This window comes from Stenella coeruleoalba (assembly GCF_951394435.1).
Source record: "Stenella coeruleoalba genome assembly, chromosome: 5".
Classification (NCBI taxonomy): domain Eukaryota; kingdom Metazoa; phylum Chordata; class Mammalia; order Artiodactyla; family Delphinidae; genus Stenella; species Stenella coeruleoalba.
The window spans coordinates 60862005-60883017 of record NC_137150.1 but is presented as its reverse complement, the minus strand read 5'-3'; the positions used below and the strand labels follow the sequence as shown (position 1 = coordinate 60883017).

General features: G+C 40.6%; 1 protein-coding gene across 2 annotated transcripts in view; it reads left to right on the top strand.

The window, feature by feature from the left end:
• Nucleotides 1-21013, top strand: part of LAMP3 (lysosomal associated membrane protein 3) — a 34788-nt gene extending 13775 nt beyond the window's left edge. Inside the window, exons 4-6 of one of the 2 annotated variants that reach the window (XM_079922512.1) lie at nucleotides 4881-4938; nucleotides 7985-8155; nucleotides 19013-21013. In XM_079922512.1, the coding sequence (XP_079778638.1) occupies nucleotides 4881-4938; nucleotides 7985-8155; nucleotides 19013-19146 (363 nt within the window). In that variant the 3' untranslated portion in view covers nucleotides 19147-21013. Of the gene's footprint in view, nucleotides 1-4880; nucleotides 4939-7984; nucleotides 8156-10536; nucleotides 12105-19012 lie in introns of those variants that run through there. The other variant, XM_079922511.1, reaches the window with a different exon arrangement.

Genomic DNA, 21013 nt, shown 5'->3' with positions numbered 1-21013 from the left:
TCCTTTTTTTTTTTTTTTTTTTGCGGTATGCGGACCTCTCACTGTTGTGGCCTCTCCCATTGCGGGGCACAGGCTCCGGACGCGCAGGCTCAGCGGCCATGGCTCACGGGCCCAGCCGCTCCGCGGCACGTGGGATCTTCCCGGACCGGGGCACGAACCCGTGTCCCCTGCATCGGCAGGCGGACTCTCAACCACTGCGCCACCTGGGAAGTCCTGTGATCCATTTTTAATATAGTAGTGTGTGTATGTTAATCCCAATCTCCCTAACTATCCTTCCCACCCCCCAACACACTTAGAGTTCATTCTCTAAGTCTGTGAGTCTGTTTCCAGAGCAGAGGTTTCTTGATGAAGTCGACAACATTGAACAAAAAAAGGCCTGTTTGCTGTCCACATCCTGAACATCTGTGACTGTGAAACTCCCACGATACATTTTGCAGAACTTGAGGAGAGGACCCTGGGCCTCACCGTCTTTGGCAAGCTGCATTTCTGGGCAGGCTTGACTGGCTGGCTTGCTCTGGACCCTGTCCTTTGCTAAGGAGAGTGTTTAAGTTCCTTGAATTAAGACCTTTTGAGGAGATATTGCAGAGTTCTCTTTAGACACTGGCGGTGAGGAGCCACGTTGTCAGCAGCCATTGGTTCAGTAGTGAGATGGTACTTCTGCAAATGGTCCCTTCACATGGACATGCTATAAGTGCTAAAGTACCATATTCAGCTCTTAGGAGTCCTTGGCCCCCTTTTGTCACTCTCCAACCTCAACCCCAAATGAGAAAAACATCTGGCAGAGAATAGCCCCGTGGGTGTCAAAGGAGAACGCACTATAAATTGCAGAATATAAATTGCAGAATGTGTGGCATGTAATTTCCCTTGGGCTTTGGGTTAAATCTGACACCTGCTTGAAGTTCTCAACCTCCCCACCACTGCCTTCCTCTGTATCCACCCCATTCCCGTCCCTGAGAGCTAAAGTTTCAGCCTGGTTCTTTAATCCATAGGGCTAGCTAAGCTTAGCTCACTGGCTTGCTCTCTCTTTCTTTCTGTTTGTGGTGGATCTGAGCTCTAGGATATAGATTAAAAATTATCATTTGAGGGCTTCCCTGGTGGCGCAGTGGTTGAGAGTCTGCCTGCCGATGCAGGGGACACAGGTTCGTGCCCCGGTCCGGGAGGATCCCACATGCCGCAGAGCGGCTGGGCCCGTGAGCCATGGCCGCCGGGCCTGCGTGTCCGGAGCCTGTGCTCCGCAACAGGAGAGGCCACAGCAGTGAGAGGCCCGCGTACCGCAAAAAAAAAAAAAAATTATCATTTGATCTCAGTGAGAGAGGTTTACTGGGAAGGGGAAATCTTTTTATTACTGTTGTTAACAACACTAGTTAAAATTTGAGCAAAGACTTTGTGATACGTTTTTTACATGATTCCTTCATTTAATACTCACATCAACCTAAGAGGTAAGTCCTGTTACTATTGTCCCCATTCTGCTACTGAATAAGAAAAAAAATTAAATTTTTGCAATGTTCGCCAAGATTCAACAACTTAACCTAGGTTACATGGGAACAGAGACATATTTTTAAAATAGTGTTTAAAAATTCTTAGCAACAATTTATTCTCCCAAAGAGGAGGTTAACCACTCTCTTTATAACATTTCATAACCAACTGATTTGCTCAGCAACTTTGTTCTTTATGGATGGTGTAGCCCAGGAGTCAACAAGCTATGCCCCCCCAACCCCCGACCAAATCCAGCCACCACCAAAAAAATGTACAGTCTATAAGCTAAGAATGGCTTTTACATTTTTTAATGGTTGGGAAAAAAAAAAAAGAATATTCTGTGACACAGGAACTCATATAACTTCAAATTTCAGTGCCCATAAATGAAGTTCTTTGGGAATATGGTCGCACTTATTTGCATATGTGTCATCTGTGGCTGCTTTTGTGCTAGAATGGTGGAGTTGAGTGGTTGCTAGGGAGATCCACAAAGCCTAAAATATTTACCATATGGCCCTTTACAGCAAAAAACTTGCCAACCCCTCATATAGAATAAACTTCAGCTCTGTTACCATTCAAATGGGGCCAAATTCTGAATTTCTGAGTCTAAAAAAAGATGCTTTGCTCTAGTTTAAATAAAAGACAACTTTATTTTCTTTAACACAACTCCACAGAAAAAGTGGGTACCATGGTCTAAATAAGACTCATTTGATATCAGCAGCATACATTATGTAAAACTTGGAATCTCAAGGAAACTAAACATTCCACTGACCTCTTGTTTACAAAAGTTCACCTAACAAATGCTCTTCCTTTACCATGAAGATAGACAGCAGTTCAGTCCCAGTCAACGTCTGGCTAATTTTCACTCAGTCAAAACAGAAGGAAACCTGGATACAGGCTCCGGACTCAGTCCTGTTACATTATGACATAAACTTGCAGTGAGTATGATCACCGCCATCTGCTTTGGAAGACCTTACCTTGGGCATTAGCCCTATAATTATAGCACCAGTTCTGGTAGAGTAGGAACAGCCCTTCCTGTCAGGGCATACAGCTGGGAGGGCCCATGCTTGCTTTAATGCTTTACCTCCCCTCTTGGAATTCTTAATAATTTTTGATCTTGCATTTTTATTTTGAACTAGGTCCACAAACTATGTAGCTGGTCTTGCCTCCTATAGATGATTATATATAGGCAAATATATTCCAGGGAATGTAAAAGAAAGTTCTTGCACGACAAATTTTTTCTCTATAACCACACATCCCATGAAGGAAAGTGTAGAGCAAGATCCCATAGACAAGATCTTGCTTTGCCTCACCTACAAACAATGTGAATCAGAGGTAGAGGCCTACCTCCTCTGAGCTCTTCGTTCTCAGCTGTAAAATGGGCTGAGAACATTTATTCTGCCTCAAGGGGGTTGTGAGGACCAAAGAAGGCAGAAAAATGCACTTAGTAAACTGTAAAACGATTAAAGAAATACAAAGTACCCATTCCTTACAGCGAGGATAGCTCTAGGAGATGCCACAGGAGAGGGAATACTTCAGGAGGTATCCCATGGAGCTCAGCGCTGGCCCCATCACAGTTCTCCTGCTGCTCTTTAATCAATCTCTTGTTGCAGCCCAAGCAATTTCCAAAAACAAAGCCCTCATATCACTGCCCTGCTTAAAACCCTTCAATGGATTCTGTCTGCCCTTAGGATGGGGCAGGGATTTTATAACAGTGACTGTGGGCCCTGACATACAGGTCTCTCTTATGCTAAAAGGGATCCCAAGTAAAGAATATTCTGGGAATTCCCTGGCCGTCCAGTGGTTAGGACTCTGCACTTTCACTTCTAAGGGCCTGGGTTACTGGTCGGGGAACTAAGATCCCACAAGCCACAAGGCGTGGCAAAAAAAAAGAATAACCCGAATAAACTGTATGTAAAAGCAACCCAAGGGCCTGGGTCACAGTTGTTTTTCTCTAAAACAAATGGATGGTCCAAGCACATCATCCAACTTGCCTTTGAGACCCAAGACTGAGCACCTTGAATGAAGCATCTGGGTCTTATTCTTCCCCCAGGACCTAGAGCAATGCCTGGTCTGGAGTGGATATAAGAGAAGTTAAAGGCTAGCCAGGTGGCTTGGGGTCATATCTTCACCTGCCAACTATTAGGACTGTGACCTTGGGCAAGTCACTGAGCGTCCATTTCTTCTCCTTGTGCTTGTGGGGATTAAATAAGGTGAGGCACAGAGGTGCCTGCCACACAAGGTAAGAAGTGCCTGGCACGAGGTGAGAAGCCAGTGTGTGGAGCTGCTTCAAGGAACTGTAGGATCTAGAGTTCAGTGCATCGATAGCAGTCGCCTCACTGGAACAGTCTGTATTTCTGGAACCCTTATTGTGTAAGCAAGCATCATTTCATCTGCAAACAATATATAAATAGACTAGAATGTGGTCAAGATTATTATTGCTAAGTTCCTTTAATGACTACTAAAAGTAATTCAATTTCAGATTCTGATTTTGGTTGCTCTACTAACGTTTTTGGCAACTCACTTGCAGACAGTTTTCTAATGAATGTTTAAAAGCAATAACACCGTAAATCACCTACTTTAAAAAATAAAAACTCCTTTTCCAGCTTAACTTTCATATCTCAATCCAATTCATTTTAATGTTCCATACCCTGATTCTCTCAGGAAGTTATAGGGCTGTTTTGTAGGGTTTTTAGTGTTTTTTTTTTTCAAAAGTACAGTCTCTGGATAAAATGTGGAGCACTGCTTTATAATTCTGAACACAACAACCTGGGGTCTTCTTCTAGACAACAGCCAGTAATCTCAGGGTTAACCTTTTCTTTCCAGAATCCTTCATGGCCCCATGTAACCATTTTGGAGACATGAACGCATTAATCTATTTAAAGTAATTGATACCCTATCCAGGAAAATCCACACACAATTTTGCATACACTGTTTTTCCCAGGGAGGGTTATGGACCCCATCAAATCCACCCACGGTAGCCTTAAGGATGAGTGGTCTCAGCTTGAATCCTTACCCTAAGATATTAATTACTAATAAGGGCTTAATGTATGCCCCCCCCAACCCATCCACCTTCCAGATGTATTTGCAGCATTATAACAGGGGGAAACTTGGCCCAGCTGAAGGGACTCAAATAGTACCAGTGGAATTTGAATTTCAGGCTCTAGCAACAAGTATGCAATAGAGAAATTTTCAGCCAGGGGCAAGCCATTACTTATTATCTATTTATTGTATGATGTATTTACTTCTTTGGAAAATTTCAAACACAGTTGTGGCTCCATACCAACGAACCCAAACCCCTATATCAATGATTTAATAGCTGGAATCCTGCCTAAACAGTCTGTAAACTAGGATCATAAACATAAAAACAGAGATTACCCAAAAGTTGACACACTGCTGTTTTACAGGATGAAAACTCGTATTATATCAGTGAGGTGGAAGCCTATTTGACCGTCTCAAATCCAGGTAAGTAGTTGGAGAAGCCTGTTCTACCAGCGATGATGCTATGTTTCTGGTTAGCCCAGTTTTCACCTGGCTAATATGTGATGCTGCCTTTGAGAAACAGACTGAGAGAGCAGCCAGCAATGTAACTTTGAGGGAACTTATTATTGATACACCTCTGTGTGCTTCAGTCTGCTTGTCTGCTCAGGCAGCAAGTTGGCTACATTGTGTCAAATCAACAACAATAGAGTTGAGTGACTTTTGGACAGATTTGCCGTTAATGGTGAGGTTTATTTTACACTCTGGGAATCATGCATTCATTCTACGAAAGTGTAGCTAGTGCCTGCTAGGTTCCAAGCCCTATAGTATGTACTCGGTATCCCTAATTATCTAAACATATAGTCCCTGCCCTCATGGAGCTTACATTATAGAAGTGGGGAGAGGACCGTAAACAGATGCATTAAATTATAATATACAGTTAAATAGTGCTGAATTCTATGAGCAAAAAAAGCAGGATGAGGATGGAGAGGACTGGAAGGTGTAGTAGGGAAGCCCTCTGAGGAGAAAGCCCTCTCTGAAGAGGTGAGATTTGAGCAGAGAGCTGTCCCCATTTGGGGACAGCTGCAGGTGCCCAGGCTCTAAGGAGTGAGCTTGCTGGGGCACTCAAGGACCAGCAGGAACCAGAGTGTCCAAGAGAGCAAGTAAAGCAGCCAATGAGGTCTGAGGGGCAGCCAGGCCAGAGCACAGACAGCCTGTGGGTAAGACAGGGTGAGGACTTTGGATTTTATTCTAAAGTGTGAAAAGATGCCATTGGAGGGCTTGGCATAGGGAAATGATATATCAAATTTATATTTATACAGGTTCACTTTGGTTGCTATATGAAAAATTACCCAAAGTAGAGCAAGTTGAAAGAACTCCTACAACGTTCACTTCTAGGAAAGTAATGCTCCCAGTCAAGTTGAGGGAGTTTCTCAGAGGCCTCCGATGTTTCTCCCGAAAGCCTAGACTTCGATAACACACTGTTAGTGAGCACCTCCTCTGTGCCAGGTCGTGTACTAAGAGTTTTCATGTCTCTTTTCTCCTCTTCAAAATTCTTTGGACTGGCTTAAACTTATTCTTTTATTAATTAAGGAACTTATACTAAAGAAACTTGCCGAGAAATGAAAATGTGAAGATATATCTATTTTAAATATTAGCAATATTACATTGGTATTGCTCAAAAAGTTGTTGTCAATGATTATTGGTTAAATGTAAGTAAGATGTCACAGCTGACCTTTTCATATACATTATCTCAAACGAGTCTCCTCATATCGACTGGGGAATAAATATTGTGCATGCTAACATAAAGCAGCTAATGTTATCACTGGATAATGACCAAATTTTAGCTACTAATAGGGTAGTAACGTCTCAAGGGGCAGGAGAAGGGAAAGTCAGACCAGAAGCTAATTGAGAGGCTGAGGGAGGGGAAAAAACAACTCTAGGTCCGCATGCTCAAGGCTCAGGAGTGGCAGCAGGAACTGTCATACTCATAGTAATGATAATTTTCATGTCAATGGTGGCAGTGGTGGTGGTGTGAGTACAGTAGTTAGTTGTAGTTCAGAGGTAGTGACCATGGTGACATTAGCACGAGCAGTGGTAGTAGACTACCCCAGGATATAACACAAGATACAGCAGTGTACATGGATAATTCAGTACATCATGTAGGACGTTTGAATGTATAAATGCAGGAGTCTGCAGTGAATACAACAGTAACAGGCAGGAGACACAACAGCACAGTAGTTAAGGTAACAAGCTCTAGAATCAGACGGCTTGAGTCCAAATACCACTTACTAGATGTATGTTCTCAGACGAATGTTTTCAACTCTGTCTTCTCATCTGTAAAATGGTGACAGTAGTACCTATCTCAAAAAATTTTTGTGGGAATTAAACAGGAAAATGCACGTCAAGTACTTGCACAGCACCTGAAACACAGTGAGCTGACCCTCTGTGTGAGATGTTATGTCAGATGCAAGTGAACACACCCGCAGCAGCAGGAGAGGAGGGAACTTTCGGACTCCCTCGCTAACAGCCCGTGGATGAATTCACTGAGGTCCATAGTCTGGTCCTCAGCCCCGGAAGCCGTCAGTGGCTGTTTCTTCAAGGAACCTGATGTTAAACCAAGGTCATAAAACTGATGTATAAAATCAGAATGCCAGTTTGTTCATGCTACTGTTTCTTATTATAACTGCAAGGGGACCAAGACAGTTGGGTACTCTGCCAATGAACTTTCTCCCATTCGGGAAACCAAACTATATTCAGAAGGGTGCCTGGTAGAGGTGGAATTAGAGCAAATGGAGTTATTAAATTTTTTTAACATCTTTATTGGAGTATAATTGCTTTACAATGGTGTAACTATTTTAAATGTTTAACCCCATGGGCCTTGAAGCACTCACCTCCTTGAAACGCGTGTGCCTCTCATGAGACAGGGCCAGTCCTTGAGCAGGTCCTTCTCTCCCAGCAGCACTCAGATGGATGCAGATGGGCCTCTCCCTTCTCTATGCTTCCATGAATGATGCAACAACCCCTCCCAATGATGGGCTTGGTCCTTCCTTTTGCTATATGAATGCATTCAGTGTGGTGACATGCAAATACTCTGCTTGGTAACTTTGCATGTCTCTGCTCTGATGCATTATGAGAGCGTGTGATTTTTGTCTCAGAGAACAATCTTACTTCTTTTATTTCTGAAGTTTTCATGGACACTTTTTTGTGCGCAGGCACTGACAATAGCCCCCATTGACTCTGCCCCCAGTGACTTAAAATAACTGAATAAAAGATTCCGAAGAGTTTTTATTTCAATGTTATCATATTCTAATTTATGTGAGATTGCCCCCATATATGGTGAACAGAGCGTCAGGAAAAAGTCCCCAGACAGCACCAGGGTGATGTTTCATGAGGCGAAGGTGTCAGAACCGTGGAGAACCACATCTAAGGAAGGCCATTTAACTGCACATGGGCCATCCGGCAACAGCTGGGGCTCAATGGTTACTTGCCAGGATTCTTACATGTCGGTATTTCACCTTTGTGTTTTCAGAGAAAGTTTACCAAGGAATGAAAAGTGCAATGGTGATGTTTGAGACTGTGGCGGGGCATTCCTTCAAGTGTGTGAGCGAACAGAGCATCCAGCTCTCCACCCACCTTCAGCTGAAAACAATGAATATCCAACTTCAAGCCTTTGATTTTGAAGGCAACCACTTTGGAAATGGTAAGTTAAGGGATCATCATGTCACAAACCTAAACTTCTGAGACCCAGGAGTAGTTTCAAGTTGTTTTTTGGTTGAAGCTTTCAAAGGGACAGGAATCACATGAACTTCCTAGAAGAGTATGATTCCGCTAAGCTCTCAGGGTCAAGTTTCTCCGGCCAACCCTCCCTCCCACCGTTGTATGAGCCAATACCAGCCTCAAAATCAGACACTTAAACCCACTCATGTCCACTGCCCTCCCACAGCAGAATACATTCTTCTTGTCTGGCCAAGATACACATTCTGACTCATTTAAACACACACACACACAGTCAATCAATCAAAGAGTGAGAAAACGCCATCAGTAACCTCCCCTGGACAAGCTGTTGAATACTGGTAAACCCAGGTGTCTTTGGAGAACACCTTAAAATCCTGAGTATTAGTGATATGTCTAAAAGTCAAGATTTCAGAATAGATTCTTTCCCACTTATGGAGGGAAAAGAGAAAGTTGTGATCATTCTAGACAGAAATACACTGTTGAATCCCCTCTTCTCAAATCCAAGCTGTTCTACCCAACTAGTGCTTCCTCATAATTAGTCTTAGTTTCCATGCAACTTCTACTTTGGGTTTTTCCCACCACAGAGGGAAGCAGGTTCTAACAAGAAGGCCAGGGGCAGCCCAGGGTGACTTTCCAAAAAAGCCCTTTTCTCCCCACCAGGAAAACAGTATTACAAGGGTTTCTACATTAGGGCAAGAATTGAACTTCAGTTTCTAAAACATCTCTCTCATAATAAGTCAATGACCTTATGAGTACTTCTCAGCTATCAAAAATAGATTTAGCTAGAGGTGTAGCTGTAAGTTAACTTTCTATAACATGAGTCTGATTTCTACTTGAATTCCACTGTAAAGCTGAAAATGTGTCTGGCAGAAAACTTCTGATATACCTGGTGGAAGGCATTCAGCAAAGGCAGTATGAAGTGTCACTTGCCTTGGATCTCCTGACATCTGTAGGTTTGGTCTGAGTCCTACAATCTCTATCTTAATTTTGGACCTTTACCAGAGTCCTAAGATTAAATATTAAAATTTGCTAGTAGGTATTTCCCCCACTATGTCATCTTGTCTCAAAATATCCAATTTGAGAAACTCTTTTAAAAATTTATTATGAAGGCTTGAAAAACCTCTGTATTTAATCATGTGGTCTTAAAAATAAGGCACACACTTTCTCTTCCTCCCCCTCAGAACCTGTGTATAGAAGGAAGTAAGCAGGTCTGGGAAACCTCTCGGTGACAGAGATGAGAAATAAAAACCTTTTAGCAGCACACCTGGCCGCTATTAAGCAGTGCTCACGAGGAGATGTAGAAAGCTATCTTTTCATTTTTTCCTTTCCCTCCTTCACCCTCTCATATACATAGTCACAAAACCCTATCAGTTCTACCTCCAAAATATTTCTCTTGTTCATTCCACTGTCCCCGCTTCAGCTCAGCTCCTTATTCCCAGTCTTTGCACCTCAAATTTCACTAAAGGTGCTCAGATGTGAAGTTGTATGTCATCCTGTAAATAATGTTTTCTACCAGAGAGTAAGAGAAGAGAGAAAAAGGAGCAAGTTGAAAAATAGAAGTTACCATACAATATGGCATTATAAAAGGCATAAGTACAAAAGGCCGTGGGAGCACAGAGGAAGGCATGAGGAGCACAGCGTTGCAGGAAGGGGGTCAGAGAAGTCCTGACAGATGGGTGACCCTTCAACAGGGGCTCGGAGAACCGGAGAGGAATCCAGCAAGTGTAACGCTCGGCCTTGTCAAAGAGAACGGTCATCCCAAACAGTAGGCCCCTGACCCCCTTTCTAAACCCCTTCTCTCTAAAATCTCGGAGCCTGCAAAGGCTCTCTCCAGTACCAGGAGCCCAGGGTGTCCAGCAGTCCCTTCAAGAAGCACAGAGTTTAAATAGAAAACTTTGGCCAGGTGATATGGTCCAGGTCTGTGTCTCCAACCTTGGGAAACCAGGCTCCCGTGCTTACCCTGGCTTGAGAGTCAAGACACAATTCTGATCCTGACCCTCTGGACCTAACCAGTGTTCCTCAAAGTTGGATCTGCCTCCCAGCCGTATCACAATCACCTGGGTCCCACCTCCGACCCGCTGAATCAAAACTGCTTGGGTGCGGGGCCCGGGGATCTGCAGTTAAGACACCCCTTAAGTGATCACGGGCACTACAAGTCAGTCCACTGCAGTGACCCCTTCCCTTCTCATCTTCACCTGTCCATATGTCTGAGGCAGCAGGGACAGGTCCCGCAGATCCATCTCTCTCTCAGTTGCCTTCTCTGTGAAGCTGAGGCGGGCAGGGGCAGTATCACTTCCCAGCATTGTGGCCAGCCTGTAACACCTGTTACTCTGACTTCAATTACAGCGGACGAATGCTTCAGTGACAGAAACAGGAGAGAAATCCCTGTGGCCATGGGCCTGAGTATCGCAGGATTGCTTGGCGTTTTGCTAACAGCATGCCTGGTGACCAGAAAGAGGCCCAGGAGAGGATATGAACGCATGTAAAACCCCACCTTCCTCAAAGTGTGCAAGGTTAAGGCCTTGGGAATGCTGGCTGTATATGTAGCCTGAAGCGAAGGGATCAACTTTTCTAGTTGCCAACCCCACCCTCCAAATCCGATTAGGAAATTAGCATTCTACCAAAGGCCATCAGGCTAGCTACAAGACAGCTCCCACCCCACTTCTTCCTGGGTCATATGGGCTTGAGTTCCACCAGCCACACGTGATAATACAGGCCTGGCGTGAGAATTAGGGACAAGAGGCAGGGATGTGAGCAGGATCCTGTGAGAAGGAAAAAGCAAACACCCAGAGGGAAGATTGTGTGAAAGACATTTTCAAACTGCATTGATTTTTCGTATACATTTTTAAGAGTCTCAATATCTAGTTTTTTAAAAAAACTTTTTTACTTTTAAAATCCTATCCATTTTAAAATAAATTCTAAAGTGATTTTAAACTCCTGGATTTTGCCCAACTCCTGATTTACTTAAATGATAGTCTTGATAGACTATCTTTTTTTTTTTTTAGGTTGACTGAAGGTCTTTTTATTTTTTTTAATAAATTTATTTATTTTATTTTTGGCTGCATTGGGTCTGTTGCTGCATGTGGGCTTTCTCTAGTGGCGACGAGCAGGGGCTACTCTTCCTTGCAGTGCACAGGCTTCTCATTGCGGTGGCTTCTCTTGTTGTGGAGCACGGGCTCTAGGTGTGCGGGCTCAGTAGTTGTGGGATACGGACTCTAGAGCGCAGGCTCAGTAGTTGTGGCTGGTGGGTTGTAGAGTGCAGACTCAATAGTTGTGGCACACAGGCCCAGCTGTTCCGCAGCATGTGGGATCTTCCCGGACCAGGGCTCAACCCCACGTCCCCTGCAATGGCAGGGGGGCTCTCAACCACTGCGCCATCAGGGAAGCCCTGGAGGTCTTTTTAGACTATCGTTTTTAAAAGGACGTATTCTACACTGTTATAATGTATTATTAGTAAAAAAAAAAAAAAAAAAAAAAAAAACAACTAGAAAACTTCCCAACATTCCATTTTTTAATGTAAAGGATATACGAAAGATCTTAGCAAACAAAAGAGGCTTCATACAAGTTAGTTCTCCAGTCCTTCACCTTAATTTGTTGTCTGCCTTCTTAATACCTTTTTTCTGCTCTGTCTCTATTTTTCTTTGATTTTAGTATATCCTTGTAGATTTGTTAAGTTGGGCCATCGTGGGGGGCGGAGGTAGGCAAAGCATCTAAACAGTCATAAATGGCAAAGAGAAGAGGTAAATCTACCCAGATTATTATCCACTTTCCTTTTTTAGCAAACATTTACCAAAAACAAAACAAAACAAAACAAAAAACAAAAAAAACCGTAAACCAGAAAATTCCTGATTGGGAGTGATTGGTGTCTGGAGGAAAAGTTCTATTAAAATATGGTTTAGAATGTTATTCATGGTTTTCTACTACGTTGACTGTTTAAATAGCAGAACTGGGGTTGGTCTTTCAGAGAAAGGGGAGAGTAATGGACCTCTGGATGTTTTTAACTGTTTTTACTAACAGACACTGTTCTTGTGTTTCTGTATTTTCCAGAGGTGTTATTCATTATTTTTAAGAGGAAGTTTATGAAAGTTGGCAACCACTCTATAACCACTGCTTATCTAGGACGTGTACTGCTTTCCTTTGAGGTATTTTAGCTCTCTCCACTTTCTCAGAAGTGAGGGGGTGGGGAGAGCACACAGCAGCTTCCAGAGAGCTTCAAGAGCCCTTGAAGATGGCAGGAGGGTGAGGACGTTCCTGTTCCTCCTTACCCCAGGAGGTGTTGATGCAAATCTGGGATATGAGGACCCAGTGTTCCCAAAAGTGACTCGGGTTGAGCAGCAAGGGCGTGGCCTTGGAGAGATGCCATCTGTCTTCACCTCCTTCCTCCAGTGGGTGTCAGCCAATACCCACACTAGACTCCCATTTCCAGTTCCACCTCAAGTGTGCTTGTTAGGTTCTCTACCACAGAGCACGGGTTGTTTATTCACCGTGCCACTAACCACCCTGTAGAATGACTAAAGGGAGGTCCTAGTTTAGAAATTTCTCCCACAGCAGAGGAAAACGAAGTCGAATTAAAATCAAGAAGAGAGGGATAAGGCAGTTCGCTTGATTTTCCTTTCTACCATCTTCAATGAGTTCTGTGGAGTGACGGCTGCTGCTTAGACTCCTGTGATCTACCCCTCCCCACACACGCCAATTATCTTTAAAATTGCTTTGAATTAACATTCTAGTAACCGAAAAGAACACAGGTTTCCTTGGAATGATTAGTAAGTAAATGCCTGGATGCATTATTGCCTTACAGTTCTGCCCACTGTTGCAGTGATGTCCCAGGAGGGACCTAGAGGGGAAAGTGCTGGGATTGGGACTGTGGTAGACTGGGCATCTGGAAGTGGCCTCCTCCGTGTCCTGGGGTTCCCTCCCCCGCCCCCCGCCAGCCCCGCGCCGTGCTGCCTCCAAGTCGTCTCTTAGGGCTGAAAGGCTTACTGCAGAGCACTGCTTGTCCCTTTCTGAGGTAGGGGCAGGAGGCTGCTGTGTAGGACTCCGGGAAGCCTCACAAGGGGCCTCTGATCCTCTCTGGCGGCACTGGCCCCTGACCTTTGGCTCTCCTGCTGCTTGCCCTTCCAGCTGGTTTCAACTCGGTTTCTCCCTTCTGCTGACGGTAGAACGCCTGAATTTACCCCTCTCTCTGCAACCTACCTAGAGACAGTAGAAACCTTCACTAATGCCCACATGGAGATAACCTATCCATTGTTCATTTTGGGGTACAGTTGACCCTTGAATGATGCTGGGGGTCAGGGCACCCACCCTCCCACGGTTGAAAATCTGTGTGTATAACAGAGTTGGCCCTCCGTTTAGGTGGTTCCCTCTGTACCTGCGTTCCTCAGCCACCTGCGGATAAAGTAGTACTGTAGTAGTTAATGTTGAAAAATATCTGCCTATAAATAGACCCGTGCAGTTCAAACTGGTGTCCTTCAAGGGTCAACTGTATTTCCTTCTCAAGAATATTGTTTTACAAACTGAAAGCACACAGAGGACACAGTTTGGTATCCTTGTTCCATAAGCATTTCTCCATGCTGCTAGAGGTACAAAGTGTCATTACTATGGCTGCTATCCTGAATATGCTATCAACATTACACAATAATTTACTTAACTATTCTGTTATTATTGGGAATTTTTATTGTTTCTAGGTTCTCACAACGATAACGTGAATAAAGAATTACGTATGAATTACATACAAAACAGACATTGATTAACAAATTTGTATCAATGTGTGCCCGAATTTTGGGTTTGTTTCATAAACTGTTTAAAATGGTTATAATTTATACTTCACTACTAATTCTTAATTTTTAAGAAACAAATGGGAACAAAAACACATAGGTTGTGAAAAAAATTTTAAGCACTACAGAAATATATGAAATGAAAAATTGGAGTTAAAATAGTGACTAGAGGGGCTTCCCTGGTGGCGCAGTGGTTGAGAGTCCACCTGCCGATGCAGGGGACGCGGGTTCGTGTCCCGGTCCGGGAAGATCCCACATGCCGCAGAGCGGCTGGGCCCGTGAGCCATGGCAGCTGAGCCTGCGCGTCTGGAGCCTGTGCTCCGCAACGGGAGAGGCCACAACAGTGAGAGGCCCGTGTACCGCAAAAAAAAAAAAAAAAAAATAATAATGACTAGAATTTTCCTCACAGAATTTTTCTCCCACATTGTCTAATAGATTGAGGGGAGAAACATTTTTTTTTAAATCAGTAGCAGTCAAAAAGACATAACCTAATGCAATAAACATTTTAAACTGATGAACAGCAAAGATACAAGACTGAGAGGAAGAATGGAGAGGCGCAGCTGAGTGGGCTCCTAACCCTCCCCAGTACACCTACCCCAAGGAGCCATACTGTGAAAAAAAAACATTCTGTGAATGCTGACTACTCTTCCTAAAACTGGAGAGAAAGAGAGCAGCCACTTGGGACTTCCCTGGCGGTCCATGATTAAAACTCTACGCTCCCAATGCAGGGGGCCCAGGTTCGATCCCTGGTTGGGGAACTAGGATCCCGCATTTCTTCAAGCTAGGTAGGAGTAGTGAAAATGGCTACTGCGGAGACAAGGCAGAATAAACACAGACTGCTGGAAATGAACTGGGGAGCCAGCCCCAGACCAGAGGACACCCCAGTCTGTAGCTAGTTCCCAAGGTATAGAAAAGAAAATAGAATCCAATTAGTTAGCTCAAGAGGAAACGAGCAAGATGAAGACAAACTACAAGACTACAGTGCAAAATTACTGCAGGAAAAAATAATATAAGATTAAACTAAATTATAGATTCAGAGTTTTCACTTTGCAAGATGAAAAAAGTTCTGGAGATGGATAGTGGTGATGGTTGCACAAAAATGTGAATGTACTTAATGTCACTGAAGTGTACTCTTTAAAACAATTAAAATGGTAAATTTTATGTTGTGTATATTTTACCACAATTTTTAAAAATTAAAGGAGGGAGGGTTAGAAAGGAATATAGTTGATAAAATACAAAGAAAACCTAACTCAAGGAACAGAGAGAAATACCTGTCAATTGTTTTTTGACAATTAATAAGAACGTGAATTCCATATAACCAGAGCTCATAGAGGAGAAGTTATAATGAAAGAGTGAGGTAAATAGGACATTTCACTCCTAAGAAAACAAGTTGAGCATCAAAGCAACACACTTCCGTAATAAATGGAAATAGTGAAAGGCAGAACAGATAGAGCTGAAAACTGAATTATCTTCATAGAGAAAAAGACTGAGTTAACCAGTTAATAAAAATTAAGATTATAATATTATAGGTAAGCTGCTAGGTATGAAAGCTATTCAGATCATCTAAAATAAGGATAACTGGTGCCTCTGAAGTACAGAGTTAAAAAATAAAAAGAAGATATATTTGATGATTTAAGAGGTTTTCCTTAAAATAAATAATTGAAGTTGCAGATTGAAAGTGCACAGTGTATCTATCCCAGGGTGGAAGGGAAAAAAAAAACCTGACACAGAAAGCTTAACATTAAGATATATCCAAAGTAAGCCAAAGCTAAAGAATTCTTTAGACATACAAACTCCCCCTTCCCCTAAAAAATGCAAATCACCTATAAAGGGGGAAGGTTAAAATTGGCCTCAGATTTCTTTACAATAACATTTAAAGCCAGAAAACAATAGACCAATGTCTACAAAATCCTAAGGGAAAGTGTGGCCCCAAAATATAATCTGAGTAAAAAGGTAATAGACCGATATCCTCAAACATGAAATAATTCAAGGGATACAGCACAAATGAGCTCTTCTTAAAGATACAGCTTGAAAATGAAATTTGATCAGAGAGAAGCCACATTACAAGCAAGGATATCAGCAAACATCTTTCAGGAATAGAGAAAGCTCAGTTTTGTTTTGTTTTTTAAGGCATTTTATCTATTTGAAGAGTAAACTATAAAAATCATTAAACAATTATGGATCTGAGATTTTATCATTCCTTCTCATATGTAAAATGATACATGTGCATGCTTATTCATCACAGAATTATTTGTAATATCAAAAGATTAAAAACAAACCAAGGGTCCATCAATCTGGGACAGATACATTCCACAACAGAATACTATACAGTTATAAGAAAAGAATGAGAACATACATGTTTGTGTATGTATAAGGAAAGTCATCCAAAATATATTGTTAAAAAATGTGTAATGCATAATAGTGAAGAAAATGGGAAATAAAGTATATTTTCACTTTTGCTTATATCTGAAACATTGGAAATAGATAAGAAATTAAGTAGTTGTCTAATATTGGCAGGGGGAACTAAGAAGATGGCACAAGGGTAGAAATGAAACTTCTCAATGTACAGCATTTCATATTATTTTGACTTTAAATAGTGAATGTGTTCTAAATTTGAAACGAATTTTTAGAAATTATAGGCATTACAATTATCAAATAGAATTGAAATATTGTAAACCTGAACAATGTTTCTAAAAATATGTATAGCTGTTCAGAATTTGAGTTGGGAAGACCAGAAATAGAAGGGAATCTGTTAGTGTTAATCTTTCAAAACAGAATCAATAGATAATGTCTAACTGGAAACAGAGTTTCGAAAACACGTCTCTAATTTATTTTATAACCTCTTAATGCATTTCATAATCATTTATTTATTTTCTACTTGTGTATTTTTGTCTCTTCTTTGAACCTTAAAGAGATATTTTATGCAACAATATTTCCCATGGCAAAGACACGTTTATTTGAAGTGCAGTAATTCCTCTAGTTTTGTTTTAGTTTTTTTCTTCTGTGAAATTCAAGTAATATTAAAATGAACAATTTTGGTTAAAATAGCATTTGTATGATTCCATTTTGATAAAACCACTTCTATTTATTTTTCTACCCATCTATTCTTACAGTTGTAAAGAAAGACACCTGAAATAATGTTTGTCCATGTTTTACCAATGATAATTTCTGGGTAGGTGGTTTTCAGGAGATTTATAATGAGTATATATCATTTTTAAAAATACAATGATTTTTCTTTAAGCATACACATGAGCACACACACACTCATACACACATATATGTACAGAGGAAACAAATGCCTCAAAGATTTATGGTGATTAATTCAAGTGGAAGAAACATGGTGATTGAATAACTATTTTCTTTGTTTACTTTTCTGCATTTTGAAGATGTTTAAACAATGTAATATTAGATAGTATATAACTATATAGAAAGTAAAAGTTGCCTCTATTCCCATCCCAGTCTTCCCCCAGCTTCTTGTGTATTTTTTTGCTCTAGGCACCCATGCAGTGCTTCACAGATCTTAGGTAACTTCCCTGTCAGCACATGGAAATCTACCACATTCCTTTTGATGGCTACATCATAGTCTATTGTATGAATATACAACTGTAAATTTTTGATGGCTATTTAGATTGTCAATTTTCCTCTCATAAAAGGAGATTATTATTACATATTTTTGTGTACTTTATGAATATATCTTCAGTATAAATTCCTAGTGGTGGAATTGCTGGATTGATAGGTATGTGTTTTACATTTTTTTTGACAATTCTGTATTTTTTTTCCAAATTATTTTAACTTCTTAGATTATGTTCTTTCCTATCTAAGAAATATATATAAATATTTACATGTAATATTTAATATAACAAAATTATATGTAATTTAAACAAATATGTAAATAACAAAATTATCATATACTCTAAAAGGATTCATGAAAAGCAACATTTCCCTGTCCCTCCTCTAAGAGACAAAGCACTTTAACTAGTTTTAACAATTTCTTATGGTAACTATCTCCATAATTCTCTAAAAAATAATAAAAAGCTTATCCTACTGTTTCTTAATTTATCAGCTTTAAACCTCTTGCTATGAAAGATAAGGATTTAATACTTCTTACACCATCCTTTTTATGGTTATATCACTGTCTTTTTTGTTAAATCAATAAGGTATGCATCATTATAATGTAAATATTGTCCACTGCCAAATCAAATAGTGTACCACAAGCACAGTTCCTGTCTTTTATAGATTTAGTTTTTTTCCCAGGAGTCTCTAATTACCATTCCCTCTTCCCTGGCCCCTCCTGATTCTTTTTACTTGGACCTCAGGTGAGAATTGGATTAATGGTGATTCTTGGTTCAGGACATAATTTCAATATTGGTTCATGGAAGACCTCAAGGGCATATCCTCTCATCTGTTCTTGAATAAGATATAGATATAGTTCTCCATTTATTTGTACTCAATTAAGGTCCCTTTTATTCCCAGGGCCTTGCATCTTTCTCCAGTCAAGACTGATTACATTTTAAATGAACTGAATAAATAATCTCTAACAGAATAAAGAAAAAAGAAGTTTGACAAATTTGGAAACTTTCACTTTTAAGTTCTCGTAAATAATTAGGTCTATTTTCTAATATTTTTGGCTAACTAAAAGCAATAAAACAGAACTGTAAGTGTGACAAAAATGAATGTTTTAAAAAGTGGAGAAACATCCCATGTTTTCAAGAGATAAGGTTTACAGTGACACAGTCTGTTTTACGTAAGCACATCCCACTTTACAGAGAGCAACACCTGGAAGAAAACAGGACTAACAATTATTAAATATTAATTTCTGAGAAGAGAAAGTTATTTTATTTCATCCTCCAACAATTTTATATATTATTTGCTTCCTTTATAAATGAGTAAATTGCAGGGTTAAATAACCCTCCCAGGTTCACACAGTTAGTGGTGGAAGCAAAAGTCAAGCACAGGTCTGACTCCAAAGCTCATATTCTCCCCACTCTAGCCTACTTTCTGGTCTGTCCTCACTAAACCTTAGTGGCTGTATTTGTTTTTTCTCTTAGTGGACGAATGTTCATCTGACTACACAATTGTGCTTCCCGTGATTGGGGCCATCGTGCTTGGTCTCTTCGCAGTGGGTTTGATTGTCTATGCAATCCGCTTAAGGCGTGAATCTTCTGGATACCAGAGAATCTAACTGGTGCCCCGAGGGAAAAGAAAAAGGTGGAGTTTAGAGAATTCTTTCATTGTTTCCAAGATGTTGAAGACTTCCCTTGGAGTGTGGGTCCTTCCAACCTTGTAAACCACTATTTTTCACAAAAACCAAATTTCTGACGTAAGTTCAAGCAGTACATCAATTTCAAAATTTTTTTGTTCATTTTATGAAAGATCTAGTGAGCTGTTTAAGAATATTTTCTAGTGTCCTTGAAAATATTTTAACCAAAGTCAACATTTGAGATACATTAAATTAACATAATGTATGTAAAGTGGTATATGCTCCACATTATACACCGAAGCATCAATAGTAATGAACGTTACCTGTGTTCACGTTGGGGATTTTATTTTATCCTTGATCTTTTCCACTTTTAAAAATGCTTCTGCTTTGCCTGTAAAATGTATTTTCAGTGCTTTTACTATCCATGTTTTGTAAGATGTATGTCAATTGACCTACCTCCTTTTCCACTTTAAATGTTCTCTAAAAATCGTCAAAAAGAGCAACATATCATAGGTTGTCTAGATATTTGATGTGACACCAAGAGGAATAGATCAGCTTATATTTTTATCTTGATGACTCCTCCAGAATCACTAAAACTAAGAATTAGGTGGCTACAGACAACAGAATTAAATAATAAGCAAGAAACGATAATAATGGCCTTTCACTATTGAACAGGTATGTGTCAGACACTAGGCTAAGCAGTTTATATACATCTCATTTAATTTGCACAACTTACATGTGAGCAAACTCAGACTTAAAGAAATTAATCACTTAAATGTCACCCAGCTAACAAGTGGCAGAGCCTGAATTTGACTTCCTGTTGGTCTGGTACCAAGGTCTCTGGTCTTTTCACTACATCAAATTGCCTACAAGAACAACGACAGTAAGTGCTGCCTGAAGCCTCATACTGGCATAGGCTCCCTTTTACAGAGGAAATTATTTTGTCCAGAATCACGAGAGATTATGGTACATGAAAGGAGGCTTAATGGGAAATAAAATAGCCTATCATTAATGAAGTTCTCTACTCCCTTGAAGAAAACTGAGAGGCTCTGTAAAACATTTGTTTCTCATTTTCAAGGGATTGTTAAGCTGTGAGTCTAAGGATAAAGGAATGGAGTAAATTTCTCAAGGCATTTTTTATTTCTTTGAAAGAGAAATTTAACCGCTAACCAACTTTTCTTTCTCGAATGTAGATCCCCCTCTTGTGGTAACTTGCTTCTTCTGCAGTTTTATGGCCACGTTTTCACTCTAGTTCATGTTTTTCTGTAGAGCAGCCAAGAATTTTATTCCTCCTTGTTTTTACTACCAAAGAAATGTTAACAGAAAAGACCACACACCCCTAGCATTCGTTAGTAAAGGAATGATTCGAGTCACCCTGGAGAACATATTCACTTTCCTGACTTGTTCTCTTATGGCTTAGTAGGGTTGGCAAGGACCTGCCTTTAGTCTTAATAGAATATTGAATTGTATTAAAAGTTTTTGTAATAAAAACTTACCTTGGAGATTTATGTCATTCGTTCCTTATAATTCGGTTTTTGTGCTGTTAAAAATTTTGTTTTACAACCTTAGTGGAGGTTGTTGCTTGAATCAGTAAGTTAAATCGTCTTCCTAGAAATAATTTATTTTGTTCTATTCTCCACTGCCACATTATTACTAGGTAGGAAGACCTATTTGAGAGAAACTGAATTTCTGAGAAGATAAACCATATTAAAGTTATAAATTAAATTTCTCAACTCTCAGTCCAGACTACCTGATTGGATCACTGGTTTATTTAAGTGCTGCCACAATTACCCATTCATTCATTCATCCAACCAACATCGATTAAGGACTTCCTAAACGCCAGACAGTC